The following is a 19,069-nucleotide window of genomic DNA, read 5'->3' on the forward strand; positions in this document are numbered from 1 at the left end:
TGAAATGTGACCTGGGCACATCTATCTGTAGTGTTTTCATATCTCTCCTCAAAGTCCTTTGTCTTTCGTCTGCTCCATTCTTCTGTTATCAACATGATAACGTTTGACAAGTTTCCCATGAACTGAGATAAAACCAGGCAAAATTTAGTGTTGGGGTGGGTGCTATAAATAGATTAGCAGAAAGCTGATCTATTCACAGCTCTGCATGATTCTACCTATGTGGAAAGGGGGTGTGTGCCTTTCCTCCAATCAGCTGTCTTACAATGTATAGCCAAAACCTCCCTCCCATAGACGAATCAGGAAGAGAAAATTCTAACAGAATGTGCACTTTCTAAACAGTATAGAAAGCTGATGACAGCACATACACAAGTAAAACGTATGTAGGGAGATTTGTTTTATCTGTGTATCATCTGGGGCTGTTTACTTCACTGGGCATATGTGAGGGTTTACCTCAATTTTAAAGTGTTACTAAACCCAGGAGCCTGCATTCCAGTAGCGGCTGGTGCTCCATGGGCCAGGGGGGGCGCCAGACAGACCACACCATACCCCCCGTTCCCGGACCACACCAACCCGCACACCATAACCCCCCCATCCCCGGTCGCCGGCTCACTCACCGTGAACATGTGGAGGGCAGGCAGGCAGCAGCGGTGGCTTCTCCTCTGTCTCCTCCCTCCTCCTTGGCCAATGGCATGGATTCTTCTTTCGGCCAATCGGAAACGGGCCTCAGGACCCGCTTCCTGATTGGCCAGAAGGAGGATCTGTGTGACAATAGCGAATATATTGGGTGGGCTCAGGACGCAGTGCTCTGCGCCCCGAGCCCACCCTTTTTTGAAGCCTATTAGAGCCTCTGGCTCTAATCAGGTGCTTCAAAAAAAAAAAAAAAACCTAATTGGAATGCATGCGCCCGTCGCCCTGCCTGTAGATTATTGGGACAGATAGGGGGCCCCTGCGCCCCCAATGGATGGGCCACCCCTGCTGTATTCGCTAAATCTGGTCTCCCACAATACACAGAACATGGAGATGCAATTTTAGGAACTATAAACTGTTAAATACCTTTTCTCATCAGCAGTATATTGCAGTGTTGTGACTTCTATCAGTGTCTGGTAAAGCTTGTAGGAGGAGTTTTAATTATCCTATGAGAATGCAGGACCCCTGACCCTCTCTCTGGACAGTGCTGATTGGCCCTGTGCTGATCACATGCACCCTCCCAATGAGAAAATAATACACACCAAACTGAGCATGTGCAGCCTGTCCCCTGGCTCTATAAATATCAGGAAATAAATTGGAATCAGTGGAAGAATGAGATGATCAGGGGAGACAGGATCAAACAGCCTTTTATTAAGAAATGCAGAGGATTAACCCCTTAGGTTCCACATTGAGTATAACCAGCATGCTTCACTGCATATACACACTGATTTTACTGTTGTGGGTTTAGTAACACTTTAATAAAAGCACCCAAAAACCTTACATGTAGACTTCTAAAAGCAGGTTGCTCATTGCTATCCTAAACCTAATGCACATAAAATGAGATAATCTGTGGACGAGATTACCTTCTTGAAGTCTTCCATCAGCTGCAGCTGCTCCATCTGGAAATATTGTCTTCACATAAATGCCAACTGGTCCATAAATGCTGTCCTTCCCACCAACAATACTGAATCCAAGTCCCTGAGGAATAGGAAGACAGTCATTTATTACATATTTTTCCCTTTTTGTAATGGTTTATGAGTATTTCTGACTATGACATTGTGTCAAACAATCTACCCGAACCGACCTGTATATGGAAAGATACTCCAAGCTTCTTCCCACCTTTATAGTGAGAGTCCCTTCCCAATTAAGTCCTCTTCAATGCTTTTAGACATTTTTTGTGTTATAACCCTCTCTTGTTTTTTTTTTCTTTTGTTTTTTAATTTCTACATTTGTAATCTTTATTCTTGAGCCACTTCAGCTCCAGAAGAGTTACCCTCTTCCTGACCAGGCCAATTTGCATTGTTTTAACTGACAATTGCGCGGTCATGCAATGCTGTACCCAAATGACATTTATATCATTTTTTTCACATAAATAAAGCTTTCTTTTGGTGGTATTTTATCACCACTGTTTTTTTTTTTTTTTTTTTTGCGCTATTAATGAAAAAACCAATGATTTTGAAGAAAAAAAACAATATTTTTTACTTTCTGCTATAAAACATATCCACTAAAAAAAAATGAAAAAATCGAATTTCTTCATAAATGTATGCCAATATGTATTCTGCTATATATCTTTGGTAAAAAAAAAAAAATCCCAATAAGTGTATATTGATTAGTTTGAGCGCAAGTTGCAGCGTGTGCATTCTATAGTATATATACTGAAATTTTATTTATTTACTTTTTTATACTAATAATGACGGTGATCAGCGGCTCATAGCGGGACTGTGATAGTATGGCTTGCAATCTGACACTTACTGGCACTTTTGACACTTTGTGGTAACCACTGACACTAATACTAAGCAAAACATGAGAGAAAAAAGCTGGATTTTAGGGGCCACAAAAGGAGGGATGATCACAATTATATAAAATTAATTTTATTACATTCCATTAAGATAAAAAGATCATATACATAAAACACAAATTAGACAATGATAAAATATATTCCTCATATGAATATTCTAAATACAAAAAGATCCCTGTTTGTATAGTAGGTCTTCAAAGCCAGTTTTAGCACTGACACTAATACAGTGATTGGTGCTAAAAATATGCACTGTCACTGTACTAAGGACACTTGCTGGGAAGAGGTTACCATCTAGAGCGATCAAAGGGTTTAATGTGTGCCTAACCTGTATGTATGTGTGCACTGTGAGCTGCTTTACTAATGGGCCATACACACTATACAATTGTCTTTAGATTTTTTCCTTTATATTTACCAAAACCATATAATATGAGGTCAAATCTAAACACTTTTAATTTGTATGCAATCAGGCAGGCCCTTGCACTACATAGTTGAAGGTAAATCTAAAGGAAATTTAACAACAAAAGTTGTATAGTGTGTATCCAGCTTAAGGGATGTGTCGGTTTTTACTCCCTTCTTTGCAAGGAAACAAAAACCGACACATCCCCCCTGACAGGACAGAGCTCTGCATTGTTAACATTACATAGTTACATAGTTACATAGTTTGTGAGGCTGAAAAAAGACATCAGTCCATCCAGTTCAACCTATGATGTGTGTGTGTGTTTGCTTTTAACCGTACATTGTATACCCCTGTATGTTGTGGTCTTTAAGGTGTCCATCCAATAGTTTTTTGAAACTATCAATGCTCCCCGCTGATACGACTGCTTGCGGAAGAGAATTCCACATCCTTACCGCTCTTACAGTGAAGAACCCCTTACGCACTTTAACCACATCCATACCGGCGCATAGTAATATGACGCCGGCAGGATGGCTTTACCGTTCCGGGCGGCCGTCATATGACGTCCGCCCGCTCTAGCTGCTACTGCGCGCCCCCGGGGGCGCGCAGCGCGGCGATCGGGGGTGAGGCTCGTCCCTCGGACATAGCCCATCCCTGATCAAGGTAAACAGCCAATAGAAATTGGCTGTTTACCATGTGATCGGCTGTGTCAGTCACAGCCGATCACATGAGCGGCTCCAGCACAAGCCGCTCGTTCTCTCTGCAATGCGCGCCCCCGGGGGCGCGCAGAGCAGCGATCGGGGACGAGGCTCGTCCCTCGGACAGAGTCGATCCCCGATCTAGGTAAAGAGCCAATGAAATTGGCTCTTTACCACGTGACCGGCTGTGTCCAATCACAGCCGGTCACAAATGTCAACAGAGAACACGGTAACTAGCTGTCACCGTGTTCTCCTCCTCACACACTGATCCTGTGTGAGGAAGAGAGTGTGGTAACAGCTAGTTACCAAATACAGTGCACCCCAAACACACTGATTGCCCCCCCCCCCCAATAAAGAGTACCTGTCACTAGCCCATCAAAGTACCCGAGTACCTGTCACCAGCCCATCAGGTACTCTGATGACGGGTACTCTGATGGGCTGGTGACAGGTACTCGGGTACTCTGATGACAGGTACTCGGGTACTCTGATGGGCTGGTGACAGGTACTTGGGTACTCTGATGACAGGTACTCGGGTACTCTGATGACAGGTACTCGGGTACTCTGATGACAGGTATTCGGGTACTCTGATGACAGATACTCGGGTACTCTGATGACAGGTATTCGGGTACTCTGATGACAGGTACTCGGGTACTCTGATGACAGATACTCGGGTACTCTGATGACAGATACTCGGGTACTCTGATGACAGGTACGCAGGTACTCTGATGACAGGTACTCGGGTACTCTGATGACAGGTACTCGGGTACTCTGATGACGGATACTCGGGTACTCTGATGACAGGTACTCGGATACTTTGATTACCTGTCAACGGAGTACCCGTCATCAGAGTACCTGAGTACCTGTCACCTACCCATCAGAGTACCCGAGTACCTTCCACCTGCTCATCAGAGTACCTGACGCCTGAAGTACCCGAGTACTTGCCGCCTGCTCATCAGTACCCATCACTACTCATCAGTACTCATCAGTACCTATCACGTATCAGTACTGATCATCAGTACCCATCAGTACAGTATCACCTATCAGTATCAGTACTACTCATCAGTACCTATCACCTGCCTGTCACCTGCCCATCAGAGTACCCGAGTACCTGTCACCTGCCTATCGGAGTACCCGAGTACCTGCCACCTGCTCATCAGTACCAGAGTACCTGTCACCTGCCTGTCACCTGCCCAACAAAGTACCCGAGTACCTGTCACCCTTCATACAGCCACCATGTCCAAGTCCAAAAAGGTTTATATACGTCCTCCGTTTAAACCTAAATACCGGTGTTATGGCAGCAGATAGCTGCCATAACCCTGGTATTTTTTTAAACGGTGGACGGTTGGCTTTCCGATAAGGGTGGTCCCAGCGGCGGATTCGCCGTGGGTTCACCCTTCCGGGATGGCGGAAGAGGTGCCCCCCCCCCTCCCGCCGCGTCCGGTCCTTTTCCCCGCTTACCGGACCCGCCGACAGCGGGGAAAACGATCCGGTCCCGGATCCTCACAGACAGGATGTCGAGTGAGGGCAAGCTTGCCCTCACTTGACTCTATGGTCTTGGAGGACCGGAGCTACGGAAAATGTTGTTGCCTAGCAACCGGTTTAAATGTCCTTTTTTTTTTTTCATTTTATATAATAATTTTTTTTTTTTTTTCTATCTTTTAGTGTACTTGTGAGATCTGAGGACTTTTTGACACCAGATCTCACAAAAAGAGGTCCTGTCGTGCCTTTTTCTATTACTAGTAATGTTTACATTTCTTGTAATAGAAATAAAAAATGATTAATTTTTTTTTTTGTTACACGGTGTAAAAATAAAAAATAATAAATAAAATAAATAGTAAAAAAAAAAAAAAAAAAAAAATTAAAGCGCCCTGTCCCCGTTAGCTCGCGCGCAGAAGCGACGTATATGGAAACCCCGCCCACATATGTAAACGGTGTTCAAACCACACATGTGAGGTATCGCCGCGATCGTTAGAGCAAGGGGAATAATTTAAGCCCTAGACCTCCTCTGTAACTCAAAGATGGCAACCTGTAGAAATTTTTAAATTGTCGCCTATGGGGATTTTTAAGTACCAAAGTTTGTCGCCATTCCGTGAGCGTGCGCAATTTTGAAACATGACATGTTGGGTATCTATTTACTCGGCGTAACATTATCTTTCACATTATGGAAAAAAATTGGGCTAACTTTACTGGTTTCTTATTTTTTAATTAAAAAAAGTGATTTTTTTCCAAAAAAATTGCGTTTGGAAGACCGCTGCGCAAATACGGTGTGATAAAAAATATTGCAATAATCTCCACTTTAATCTCTAGGGTCTCTGCTAAAAAAAAATATATAATGTTTGGGGGTTCTAAGCAGTTTTCTAGCAAAACAACTGATTTTAGCTTGTAAACACCAAATGTCAAAAATAGGCCTAGGCAAGTGGCTAGGATGCATGATGATGCGCCTTGGATGTTAGGCCCCTCTATATGGCTAGGCTGTGAAAAAGTCTCACACGTGTGGTATTGCCATACTCAGGAGGAGTGGCAGAATGTATTTTGGGGTGTCATTTTTGCTGTGTACATGCTATGTGTTAGGAATATCCTATAAATTGACAACTTTGTGTAAAAAAAAAAAGTTTTTATTTTTTTCCCACATTTTCCAAAAACTTGTGGAAAAAAATGACATGTTCAAAGGACCCATAATGCCTCATAGAATATACGTTGGAGTGTTTGCTTTCCAAAATGGGGTCATTTTGTGGACTTTTCCATTGTATTGGTGCTCTAGGGCCTTGAAAAGTGTGATAGGTAGTAAGAAAGTTTTATGTGTATTTATGCTCCTAAAACGCCTTATGGTGCTACTTGGACGTGGAGTCTCTTTTTGTGGCCAGGCTGTGTAAAAGTCTCACACATGTGGTATCACCATACTCAGAAGGAGTAACAGAATGAATTTTGGGGTGTCATTTTTGCTGTTTACATGCTATGTGTTAGAAATAGCTTATAAATTGACAACGTTTTGGGAAAAAAAAGAAAAAATAATTTTTTTCTTAATTTTCCCAAGAATTGTGGGAAAAAATTATAACTTCAAAAAACTCACCATGCCTCTTACTAAATACCTTGGACTGTCTACTTTACAAAAAGGGGTCATTTGGGGGGTATTTGTACTGTCCTGACATTTCAGGGCCTCAAGAAAGGAGATAGGCCGTCAGTACATCTGGTGTGATCAATTTTCAGTAATTGGTACCATCGCTTCTAGACTCAATAACTTTCACACAGACTAAATAATATACACTAATTTGGGTTAATTTTACCAGAGATATGTAGCAGTATAAATTTTGGCCCAAATGTATGAAGAAAAATTAATTTTTTGCAAAATTGTATAATAGAAACTAAAAAAAAGTGTTTTTTTTCAAAATTTTTGCTCTTTTTTTGCTTATATCACGAAGAAAAAAAAACCCAGTTGTGATCAAATACCACCAAAAGAAAGCTCTATTTGTGTGAAAAAAATGATAAAAATTTTGTTTGGTTACAGTGTAGCATGACTGAGCAATTGTCATTCAAAGTGTGAGAGTGCTGAAAGCTGAAAATTGGTCTGGGAAGGAAGGGGGTCTAACTGCTCTGTATGGAAGTGGTTAAGGTTAAACCGCCTTTCCTCAAGTTTTAGTGAGTGGCCACGTGTCTTATTGTATTCCCTTACTCTGAATAGTTTGTTCCTTATGCTAGGGTCGCCAGTACAGTATTTGTACATTGATATCATATCCCCCCTCAAACGTCTCTTCTCCAGAGAGAATAGGTTCAGTGCTTGTAGTCTTTCCTCATAGCTGATGTCTTCCATTCCCCTAATTATTTTTGTTGCCCTTCTCTGGACTTTCTCCAGTTCCAGCACATCCTTCCTGAGGACCGGTGCCCAGACAGACAGAGCTCTATTCTGTCTTCCTCATTGCTGATCAGCTAGTGCCGGTGGTCAATCATTGGCCAGCACCCGCTGATGGGCTTGTGCTGTGACTATATACAGCAGAGCCAGGGTGTGCCCCCTACCCGGACGTGCTGGATCTCGTACTAGATAAGTGATCTGGTGCAGGAGAGCCGCTCTGCCACCGTACCCTATGTGAGGTCGGCAAGCAGTTAATAAAAATGTAGTCTATCTAGTTCAACCAATAGAAAAAGAGAATAAATAAGGTAATATAAAAAAAAAAAAAAAAACAACCATATTCAGAATCCTATACCTTAAAGCGTAACTCCACTTTTGTTGAGAAAAAAACATTCCCCTCTGGGTAATCTCTGTACATTGCAGGGATTTTAACAAACTTTGTTGCAGATTCCAACCTATTGTTATCCTGAAGAAATCCCTGTTTGTTCCTCTGTGCTGAGTGGGTGGAATGGGAGTGGTTTCATAATTATCAATCAGCTGTGGCAGTTGCAGAGCACTAATGAGGAAAGCTGCTGGGCCTGCATCCCTTTAGACGTGTTCCTATTGGGAGTATCTCACCAAAAATGACATTTTTGTTGCAGGGGATGCCTGAAATCTGACTTGTATCTTAGGCAGACTTCTGGGAAAATCTATGAGCCAATCACACAAGCAGGAAATGTTGTTTCTGGGGTGTGGTCAGTATACATTCTGTGTAAAGAACAGCTCCAGGTAGCCATATTGCATTGCATTTTCAAAAAAATTACAACAGCTGCAGATTGAAATGGAAAGGTCATTTTTAATAACATTCAATTACAATATGACTTGTGTCACAATTGTATACGCTATATTGTTTTTTCTTTATTTGCTGATTTTTTTCCCCCACTAAAGTGGAGTTACCCTTTTAGTTGATTCAAAGGAAGGCAAAAAGTATGAAATAAAAAAAAAAAGAAAAAAAGAAAAAAAAAAGACCTTACCTTGCCATGGCCTTTCATTAAAATAATATTGGAAATAACAGACACTTGTGAAGAACCTCTCATGTTTGCTAGGTGTGCAGAACTCAATGATCTTGAAGAACGGGAAACACCCTAGAAACATGCAGGATTAATGAGACAACATCCTTTATACATAAAACACTGATCTGTGGAAAACTATTGAGAACAGGACGAGAGTATACAATAATATAATAATAATGCATAAAATATATTTAGATTACTTGTGCTAAGACTGAATATTTTTTGGGTAAAGTGTTTCCCCAAGTGCGGTATCAGGACAAATTTCAGAACATGTATTATATATTATTGCATCCAAAATAATTTTTTTGAATGTTAAACTGGTTCGTGTGTTTTTTGTTTGTTTTTAGTGTTAATTTTACTCAAGAGTATTACAAAAAAATCACCCAAGGGTGGTTAGATTGTTCTGCTCTTATGTCATCTTCTGTTATTGTTATCCAGTGTAACTATATATAAACTGCTAATAAGCACATCTGTATGGCAATGCCCAAAGGACACAGACCACCCAAGGTTTTATGTAACACTAATACCCTTATGTTTTTTTTTTTTTTTTATATAATTAGAGTATACTAGCAGTGCTTCTCACCTGTACAATCCCTGAAGGACAGTCTAATTGCTGGGACAAAGACTTTCTGTTGCTGCACAAGTTGGGGGGTTGTCGGTCTCTGAACAGTAAAGGCTTTTTACTTGCAGGTGCATCGATTTCACCAATCCAATACGGGTTTACACCTAAATCAAAATAAATGTATGTATAATATATGTAGTATGATAGTAAAAATAGTAAAAAATAATATCACAAAAAAATAAAAATAAATCACAGCACTGACATTTTCAAATACTAATATAAATTATGTAATGGGTTAAAAATGGCAGTATATATGGCAGTTAAACAAAAACAAAATGGCAGTATATATGGCAGTTAAACAAAAACATTTTTATTTAGGCCAAAAACTATTTTTTAACAATTTTAAAATATTTTTTGCCCTACCATTATATATATACAGTAATCCCCCGCTCCATCGCGGTTCAGTTTTTGCGGTCCCGGTAATTCACGTTTTTTTTTGTAATGTTATTTTACTATATAAATCATTAAAAATGAAATATTTTTGTGTTTTTCATAGCTCTTGCTATGTCTCTCAGTATCTTTTATGTGTTTAAATGAGTTTCTATTGTTTTAAAAGTGTGTTTAAAGACCTTAAAATGCTTTTACACGTACAGTGACAGTAAAAAAATCATGCCTACAATGCATTTTAATAGGGTTTTTCTATTTCGCGGAATTTCACTTTTCGCGTCTGGGTCCGGAACGTAACCCCCGCAATGGAGGGGGGTTTACTGTATATAAATATATATATATATATATATATAAAGTAGGATGCTGAACTGTTTTGGATGCCCCGTTATTTAATTTCTATATTTACAAAGTTGCTTACTGTAATAGTTTATGTTTATTGAGGATGTGATAGTAAATACACAGCTCCCAACTGTCCTTCATTTGGAGGGATTGCCCCTCTTTTGAGACAGAATCCCTCATGCAACTTCTACTGTCCGTCTTTTTTGGTCTAATGAATACATCTCTTTGTACTATTTCACTACCAAAAGTGTTATGCTGCCCTAAACTTTTTATCCAACCTCTAAATTGCTGAATTTGTTATTTTGAAAAACCAATCTAAAGAAAAAATAGAGCAAAAAAAAAGCACTTGTGTGGTTTAGTCAATTACTTTGTTCGATCTTTGTGGTCCATGAATCCGGGGCCATGGCTGGGATTTGTTCTTTGCAAACTTACTGTAGGGTTGATTTAATAAAAATAGAGTGCAAAATCTGGTGCAGCTGTACATGGTAGCCAATCCAATCAGCTTCTAATTTCAGGTTGTTCAATTAAGCTTCGACAATAAAACCTGGAAGCTGATTGGTTTCTGTGCAGAGCTGCACCAGATTTTGCATGCTTCGGTTTTAGCAAATTAACACCCAAGTGCTAAAAAGTGTCTTTCTTTATCATTTAGAAAATTAGGAGGTATTAGTAAATAATCAGTTGTAATGCAAATATTGGTTTTATGCACTTTTTTGTTCACTCTTTAAAAAATTGATTATTTACTAGCTTATGGCCAGATTTTATGTTCATGATGTCTGACATGTACTTTTTTTTTTTTTTTTGGAATTGTTTCCATTTGAATAAATAGTTTGGAAAATATTATATCTATCATCTTATTTAATATATATTTTGCATATGGTTTACTATTTTAAAATTAATCTTTTTGCAGTGAAAAACGTTAAGGATACAAAATTTGCTCAAATTAGTAAGCTCATGAACCAGGGTTATTAGGGCAAAGCACCTATTGTTGAACTACAAGGTTAATGTAGAAGGTGAACCACATACTGTAGGTCTAAACAAGTTCAAATGTATCAACATAAAATGATTGGCAATTATTTAGTATCAGAGTGTAATAGTCTGGTATATACACTAGATGGCACTGTGTTTAAAAACATTATATCATGATTGCATTAGCTGTGCAAATAGCTGTGCAAAGCCAAATAGAGGAACAGTCAAGTGTAACTATCCATACCATATGATTTCATCCAAGTGTTATGGAGATTGGCAGGACAAGGGGTGTTAGCATGTTTAGCAGTATAATAACTCATCACGATATGGAATAATTTTGCAAACGGTGGAAAAAAATTTAACATTTCAATTTTTTTAGCCATCTCTATAATATTTCTAGCAAAGAATGCATTACACATGAACTCTAATGGCATCCCAGCCATAGGGTTCAATATTGAGTCAGTCCACCCTTTGCAGCTATAACAGCTTCAACTCTTCTGTAAAGGCTGTCCACAAGGTTTAGGAGAGTTCCCTTCACTGGAACTAAGAGGCCAAGCCCAAACCCCTGAAAAACAACCCCACACCATAATCCCCCTCCATCAAATGATTGTGACCAGTGCACAAAGCAAAGTCCATAAAGACATGAATGAGCAAGTTTGGGGTGGAGGAACATGACTGGCCTGCAACTCAACCCAATAGAACACCTTTGGAATGAATTAGAGTGCAGACTGCGAGCCAAGCCTTCTCATCCAACATCAGTGCCTGACCTCACAAATGCGCTTATGGAAGAATGGTCAAACATTCCCATAGACACACTCCTAAACCTTGTGGACAGCCTTCCCAGAAGAGTTGAAGCTGTTATAGCTGCAAAGGTTGGGCCAACTCCTTATTGAACCCTACGGACTAATGCCTCGTACACACGCATCGATTATTGGCCGGGAATTTTCGGCCAACGTCCGATCGGCCAATTTTCGGCTTGTTACTATGATGCTTTCGACAACCGACTCCGACTTTTCGGCCGAAAAAAATCTGGTGTGCAGGCTATAAAATTTTTGTTGGCCGTTGTACACATTAGACCAAAAAAGACGGCCGATTTTCCGTCAGTCAGTACAGATTTCGACAGGGAAAAATCTGATGAGCAAGACTGGGCATGCTTAGTGAAGAAAAAACACATGGAAAATAAACCAGCACATGACATCACTTCAGAAGTAGATTTTTGTTGGCCGAGAAAATTTGTGTGCAGTCTAGGCACATTCCAACCAACAAAACACAACTCTGGACAAAAGTCGGACGATCGGTCGGCCGATAATCATTGCGTGGGTACGAGGCATTAGACTGGGATGCCATTAACCACTTAAGGACCAGGCCTATTTCTGACACTTGTTGTTAAGTGCCGGTTCACACTGATCCGACTTGTCTGGCGACTTGGTCGCCTGACAAGTAGCTTCCAATGCTGTGCAATGGAACCGTTCTAATCAGAGCGACTCAAGTCGCTCCGACTTAGAAAAAAGTTCCTGCGCTATTTTTTTGCAAAGTCAGAGCGACTTGCATTGACTTCCATTATGGGAAGTCGCGGTGCACGGACGACCTTCATTAGTCGCCCGAAGTCGGGGCGACTTCGAGTCGGATCAGTGTGAACCGACACTAAAAGTTAAAATCAGTATGTTTTGCTAGAAAATTACTTAGAACTCCCAAATATTTGATATTTGTTTAGCAGAGACCCTAGAGAATAAAGTGGAGATCGTTGCAATACTTTATGTCACACCGTATTTGCGCAGCGGTCTTACAAACGCAATTTTTTGGGAAAAAATACACTTTTTTTAATTAAAAAGTAAAAAAACTGTAAAGTTTGCCCAATTTTTTTCTATAATGTGAAAGATAATGTTAAGCTTAGTAAATAGATACCCAACATGTCGTGCTTCAAAATTGCGCACGCTTGCGGAATAGCAACAAAAATTGGTATTTAAAAACTCTTGATAGGCAACGCTTCAAAAATTTCTACAGGCTACCAGTTTAGAGTTACAGAGGAGGTCTAGGGCTGAAATTATTGCTCTCGCTCCAACGATCGCGCTAATGACCACTTTTATGTGAAAGAGGACCGTCCGCCTTGTAAAAAAATATCGGGGTTATTTGATTTAGTTCATCGCTGTTAGTTTGCCTCTATAGGCAAGCCATAAGTACTGTATAACTACACACAAAACTATTTTTTTTTTTTAAACTGGAGAGGGATTAGAACACCTGTCAGGTTTTTATTTCTGTCTGTGTCCCCAGGGCCATCTTTCCGAATGGGCAGGCGGTTGCCCGCGGGGCCCCACTTGCCTGGGGGGGCCCCACCTGCCCAGCAACACAGCTCTAGCCAAGCATTAGTCCCGATTCCCGTGTGCATTCTGCCTTCGAACTTAGCAGGTGGCAAGCGCCCCTCAGCCCTGCGCTGCTGTCAGGCCACTTAGGCTGCGGAGGGGGAGCCCACAACTGCAGGAATGCCTGTATGCCTGCATTGGAACAGACACACACAGGACAATCCAGTCTGACTCCCGTCCATGTGTGTGTTCACCAGACCCGGCCGCCGAAACTTGGAAGCTGTCATTAGCCTGGCACTGCTGTACCAATAAATATCCCCTTATCGATAATTTGCATTTTTATTCTCATGGGTGATTGTGTAGGCGGGGTCCCTGTGCACTGCATTGCCCTGGGCCCTTAATGCTCTTAAGATGGCACTGTGTGTCGCCATTAAAGAGATTCACCCTCTCTATTTTTCCTGTTTACTTTTATCACCAAGGATGACAGTGAAATAAAATCCCAAATTTTGGGCTATCACCAAAACAGGAATAGAGGGTAATCTTCCAATAGACACTAGTTCCAGTGATCACCAGGGATTCCCTCGCTCTGGAGGGATTTCCTCTCACTTGCTTATTTGGGTATTGGATGGGAAGTGAATGGAAAACCTCCCTAATGGGAAACAGATGGCAAAAAAACTGTTATAGATCATAGCCCTCCATTATGCTGTCCAAAGTGACAAAAAAACTTAAAAATTGCATCATACTTACCGTAATTTTCCTTTCCTGGTGCCTATCCATGGCAGCATACCTGTGATAGAGCCCCATTCATGTAGTGACCGACATACTTCTCAAGTGTATAAAAGTCTGTTTCTTTTTCAATAAAGGAGTTAGTTGTTTCCAGTATACAAACTAAGTGTCAGGCTAGCTTTGTATGACAGAGGCTGGTATTTGATACCTATGTTCATGACTGTGAGGAAGCCGTATACTGACGGAAGACCACAAGTACAGTGTGGGTCATTGTATTCCATCACATGTATCATACTTACCGTAATTTTCCTTTCCTGGTGCCTATCCATGGCAGCATACCTGTGATAGAGCCCCGCCTCTACTCCGCCTTTAGGACTAGTGAATAGCTTAAAAGAAAGACGCCCCCTACTCCCAGCATTCTCCTGTGATATAGAATACCGAGGGAGGGAGTGTATGCTGCCATGGATAGGCACCAGGAAAGGAAAATAAGGTAAGTATGATACAATTTTCCGTTTTCCTGGCGCCTCCATGGCAGCATACCTGTGATAAATAACTAGCTGACAAAAGGGTGAGTAGATGCTAAAACACAAAGAAATTATTATTATTAATTTTTTTTATTTAGATGAAGAAAGGGCTTCCTGCATTACCCTTCTTTCAAATTCTACAGTGGGGAGCGTTCCAGGGTCAACTCAATGTTTTATAAATGTGTGCTGAGACGACCATGTGGCAGCCCGGCAGATGGTATTCAGGGAGACGTTCTCTCTGGCTGCCCATGAGGCAGAAATTGATCTCATTAAATGAACCTTTACCTGCTCCGGAGGAACCATGCCTTTAGCCCTGAACACTTTATGTATTAGAATGCTGGGAGTAGGGGGCGTCTTTCTTTTAACTACTTGCCGACTGCCTAACGCCGATCTACGTCGGCAGTCAGCCCCTCACAGGCAAAGTGACGTAGGGCTACGTCACTAGCTTGTGAGGGTCTAGGGAGCGAGCGCGCGCCCCCGGAGGCGCGCTCCCGCTCCCGCGTGGTCACGGACCCCCCCGCGCGTGTGACCGGCGGACCCGATGTCCGCCGGTCACTCGGCGATCGGCGGGGGAGAGGGAGAATGTCAGGCAGCTTGTGTAAACAAGCCACCTGTCATTCTCCTTGCTGTTAGGATACTGATCACTCGGATCTAGTATGTAGATCCGTTGATCAGTGTCCATACAGCTCAAGCCCCAGCCAATCACAGTAGAAAGCACGCCCCTAGGGATACACACAGCCCCTCCCTCCCAAATAAAGTTAACCCCTTCACTACCAGTGTATTTTTACAGTAACAGTGCATATATATAGCACTGATTACTGTAGAAATGTCACTGGTAACCCCAAAAGTGTCAAAAATGTCAGTCAAGGGTCCGATCTGTCCGCCCCAATGTCGCAGTACCGCAAAAAAAATCGCAGATCGCCGCCATTACACGTTAAAAAAAAAAACAACAAAAATGACAGAAATCTTTCCCTTTGTTAGTAAACGCGATAACTTTTGCGCAAACCAATCAAAATACGCTTTTTGCGATTTTTTTTACCAAACATAGGTAGCATAAAACAAATTGGCCGAAAAAGTAAAAAAATTTTGATTTTTAAATTTTTTTTTTTGGGGAATTTCATATAAAAAAATGTGAAAAATATTGCTATTTTTGCAAAATTGACGCTCTTTTTTTGTTTATAGCGCGTGATCAAAAAATCGCACAGGTGATCAAATACCACCAAAAGAAAGCTCTGTTTGTGGGAAAAAAAGGACGCCAAATTCGTTTAGGTACAGCGTCGCACGACCGCGCAATTGTCCGTTAAAGTCACGCAGTGCCGAATCGCAAAATACCCCCTGGTCGGAATGGGGGTAAAATCTTCCGGGGCTTAAGTGGTTAAGCTATTCACTAGTCCTGAAGGCGGAGTCGAGGCGGAGCTCTATCACCTGTATGCTGCCATGGAGGCACCAGGAAAAAGTTTTGCCTTTAGTTCTGCTTTATTAACATGTTTTCAAACAATACAAATTGCTAAAACAAACTCTTTAGATTGTACAGTATATGCTGTTTGGCAGATGAAGCTGTAAGAGGATTAATGGACACATTTGATAAGTTGAATTTGAATCCACTTTATTTCTTGCCATTGAAGCCTGATAAATAAGTCAATGAATGTGTAGAAGACTATATTATGAGCAGTGGGAAGTATTGTTACTGTATATAAAGTCTGAGAAATAAATCAGAAGATTGGCCACCCTACTCAGGCTATGAGCAAGTCAAAGATATGTTTAAAGTGCATACCAGCCTGCCTGCTTAGTAAAAGGTATAGATGGCATTAAAAGTCTGCGTCCACACTCAAAATCCCAGTTTTTGTACTTTAATATACTGCTGTTCACAATCAAAAGGATGGGGTGTGGACTTACACTGTGCTCAGGTAACCTCATAAAATCTTTTCTTTTTACATTCCGTTAAAGTGTTACTAAACCCAGGACTCTGCATTCACTATATCTGGTCTCCCACAGTACACAGAACATGAAAATGCAATTATTTTAGTAAATATAAACTGCTAAATACCTTTTCCCATCAGCAGAATATGACTTCTGTTAGTGTCTGGTTAAAGCTTGTAGGAGGAGTTTTCATTCTACTCTGACTGTCCTATGAGGCTGCAGGCCCATTGACCCTGTGGACAGTGCTGATTGGCCCTGTGCCGATCACATACACCCTCCCAAGAAAAGAAAAAACTCTCTAGCAATATACACCAAACTGAGCATGTCTAGAGTGCCCACCAGTGTTAGAGCAAGAGCCTCTAACAGGCTTAAAAAAGGGTGGGCTCGGGGCACAGAGCACTGCGCCCGAGCCCACCCAGTTGTGTGACAATAGCAAATGAAAATTCGCTATTATCAGACAGATCCTCCCCTTGGCCAATCAGGAAGTGGGTTCTGAGACCCGTTTCCTGATTGGCCGAAAGGAGAAGCCATGCCATTGGGCATGGAGGAGGAGGGAGGAGGAGACGCAGAAAACGGGGAAGAAGCAGCCACCGCTGCTGTTCGCCTGCTGCAAATTGGTGAGTGAGCCGGGGAGGGGGGCCTTTACTGTACTGTCCTGTCCTGCCATGTCATGCTATGCTGTGGGTCCTGTACTGTAATGCTGTGTGTACTGTGTGCGGCCTGGTGTGGTCCGGGGGGGTGTATGGTGCGGCCTGTCTGCTGACCCCCTGTCCATGGTGCCCTTAATGCTCTGCTGTATCAGGAGATGGATTGGGGACTGCCGAAGAAGGGGAGGATCAGAGAAGAAAGGATCAAACAGCCTTTTTACACAATGCAGAGGATTAACCCCTTAGGTTCAACTGTGAATATAACAAGCATTCTTTACGGCATATACAGACTGATTTTACTGTAGTGGGTTTAGTAACACTTTAAGTGTTAATGGAGAACTCACCAGGTACCTTGGGCTCAGTTATTTCAAAGTGGAATTATGTGAACTTCTCAGTTGGTGAGGCAGACTTGGTCCATGTTCTAATATGAGAATGCCTGTGTGAGCTATACAATATTTTGGGGCATCCATCTCCCTTCTCTTTCTCTGCAGTATATATACGGAATCCACCTTCTCCTGGAAAAATGTGTTTTCTGATACAAACCCCCTAAGATACACATGCCTGTCACCTTCTATTTCCTCAATAGACCTGTTATGGGCCCTTGGCGTGCCTTGTAGGCTCTAAACTCCTCTTGTGGGCAAGGCGACCTTTGTAGGATTGTTCATGCTTATTGTTAGCATGCATAATTTGTCTGCCATCTTCAAGCGTGAATCCTGAAAAAGCAAATGTAGCGAAACACGTTGATTTCACATGCGTGTATTGTCTATAATTGTCTGTCCGACCTTATTACTCTTTTTTCATGATGTGGTTTTAACAAGATGGCATTTTTTTTTTTTTACTGTGACATAATAAATCTTTGTTTTTATGACGTGAGGTTTTCTGTATTTCAGTTCAGTTCAGAAGTATTTATGTCTTCAGTATTAACATTTTTCTCTCATTGGTTTGGTGCACTCAAAGAAAGTCCCTTTCCCTTGTGGATCGAGAGTCCCCTATCCATTGGGTATGGTTCCCTCCTCTACAGGGAAAAATATTTTGTGGCCTGACATGGTAAATGGGATGGTGCCACAATGAGAATACATTAATGGGTTGACACTCCTTTCGCTATTTACTGAACTTCTCACTAGTTCAATCAGTTGTGGTTAGTTGTGCTAACTTGCCAAAACTGTGTAAATCTCCAAAACTTCACAAAACAGAATTTGCGAATTGAAAGTTCTATGAGGTCAATAAAAAGTGCAAAATTGCGCAGAATAATTTGAGAAGCTACTGGCAGCCCTACTAGATGAGATGATGGAGCCCAAAAAAAAAAAAAGTGTTGAGCCATTTCCTTTAAAATTGTTACCAGAGAATGAAACAGGATCTGTAAATAGGAGGGGGTGGACTGTTCAATCATACACCTCTCCTCCATTCACAGATCATGTTTCACTCATAGAAACTGTAGTGCGGCTTCCTTAAATGGAGAAGCTGGGCGCAAAGGGAGGGCATAGTCGCCCCTTTGGATGAGTGTCTGTGACAGCTCTCTTAGTGGATGGAACACATCACATTGAAGATAAGTGTGTCCCTTTTGCTGTTTTTTTTTTTCTTAAAGTGGTAGTAAAGTCCAGTGGCGGCTGGTGCTCTGTAATTCGGGGGGGAGGGGCAGCAAACCAATGAACCCCCCGAGGTTCGGCAACACATTACCTCTCCCTCCCTGGTCAGTCGGTCGGCAACACATTCCCTCCCCCTCAACAGCCTGCCTCCTTACCTCCTCACCTCCTCCTTCCTCCTGTCCGAGCCGGGGAGTGCTGAATGGCTGAGCTGCTGTGCTTCTCCTTCAGCCGTGTGTCTTCTGCCTCTTCCTGGCCACTGGCCAGTGAGATCGCTTCTCATTTTGGCCAATTGGGAAAGGGGTCTCACAACCCTCTTCCTGATTGGCTGGTAGGAGAGGTAGTGAGACAATAGCGAATATTTATACGCTATTGCCATACAACTGGGTGGGCTCAGGGCGCAGTGCTCTGCGCCCCGAGACCACCTTTTTTTAAAGCCTATTAAAGCCTCTGGCTCTAATAGCGTGCTTAAAAAAAAAAAAATAATCCCCTACTGGAATCCATGCGTCCGACACCCTGCATGTAGATTAGGGGTCAGGACACATGGATGGGGGGGCGGCGCCCCTGCGCCCCCAATGGACG

At 41.9% G+C, this 19,069-nt stretch overlaps 1 protein-coding gene across 2 annotated transcripts in view; it reads right to left on the reverse strand.

Annotated features, from left to right (window-relative positions):
* Nucleotides 1–19,069, reverse strand: part of IL16 (interleukin 16) — a 239,226-nt gene that overhangs the window by 116,544 nt on the left and 103,613 nt on the right. For both annotated transcript variants that reach the window (XM_082253377.1, XM_082253378.1), the window contains exons 4-6: nt 9,057–9,199; nt 8,435–8,545; nt 1,551–1,665 (exon numbers count right to left, since the gene is read on the reverse strand). In XM_082253377.1, the coding sequence (XP_082109503.1) occupies nt 1,551–1,665; nt 8,435–8,545; nt 9,057–9,199 (369 nt within the window). The remainder of the gene's footprint in view (nt 1–1,550; nt 1,666–8,434; nt 8,546–9,056; nt 9,200–19,069) is intronic.

The sequence above is a fragment of the Pelophylax lessonae genome (assembly GCF_965119305.1).
Source record: "Pelophylax lessonae genome assembly, chromosome: 4".
In the NCBI taxonomy this organism is placed as follows: domain Eukaryota; kingdom Metazoa; phylum Chordata; class Amphibia; order Anura; family Ranidae; genus Pelophylax; species Pelophylax lessonae.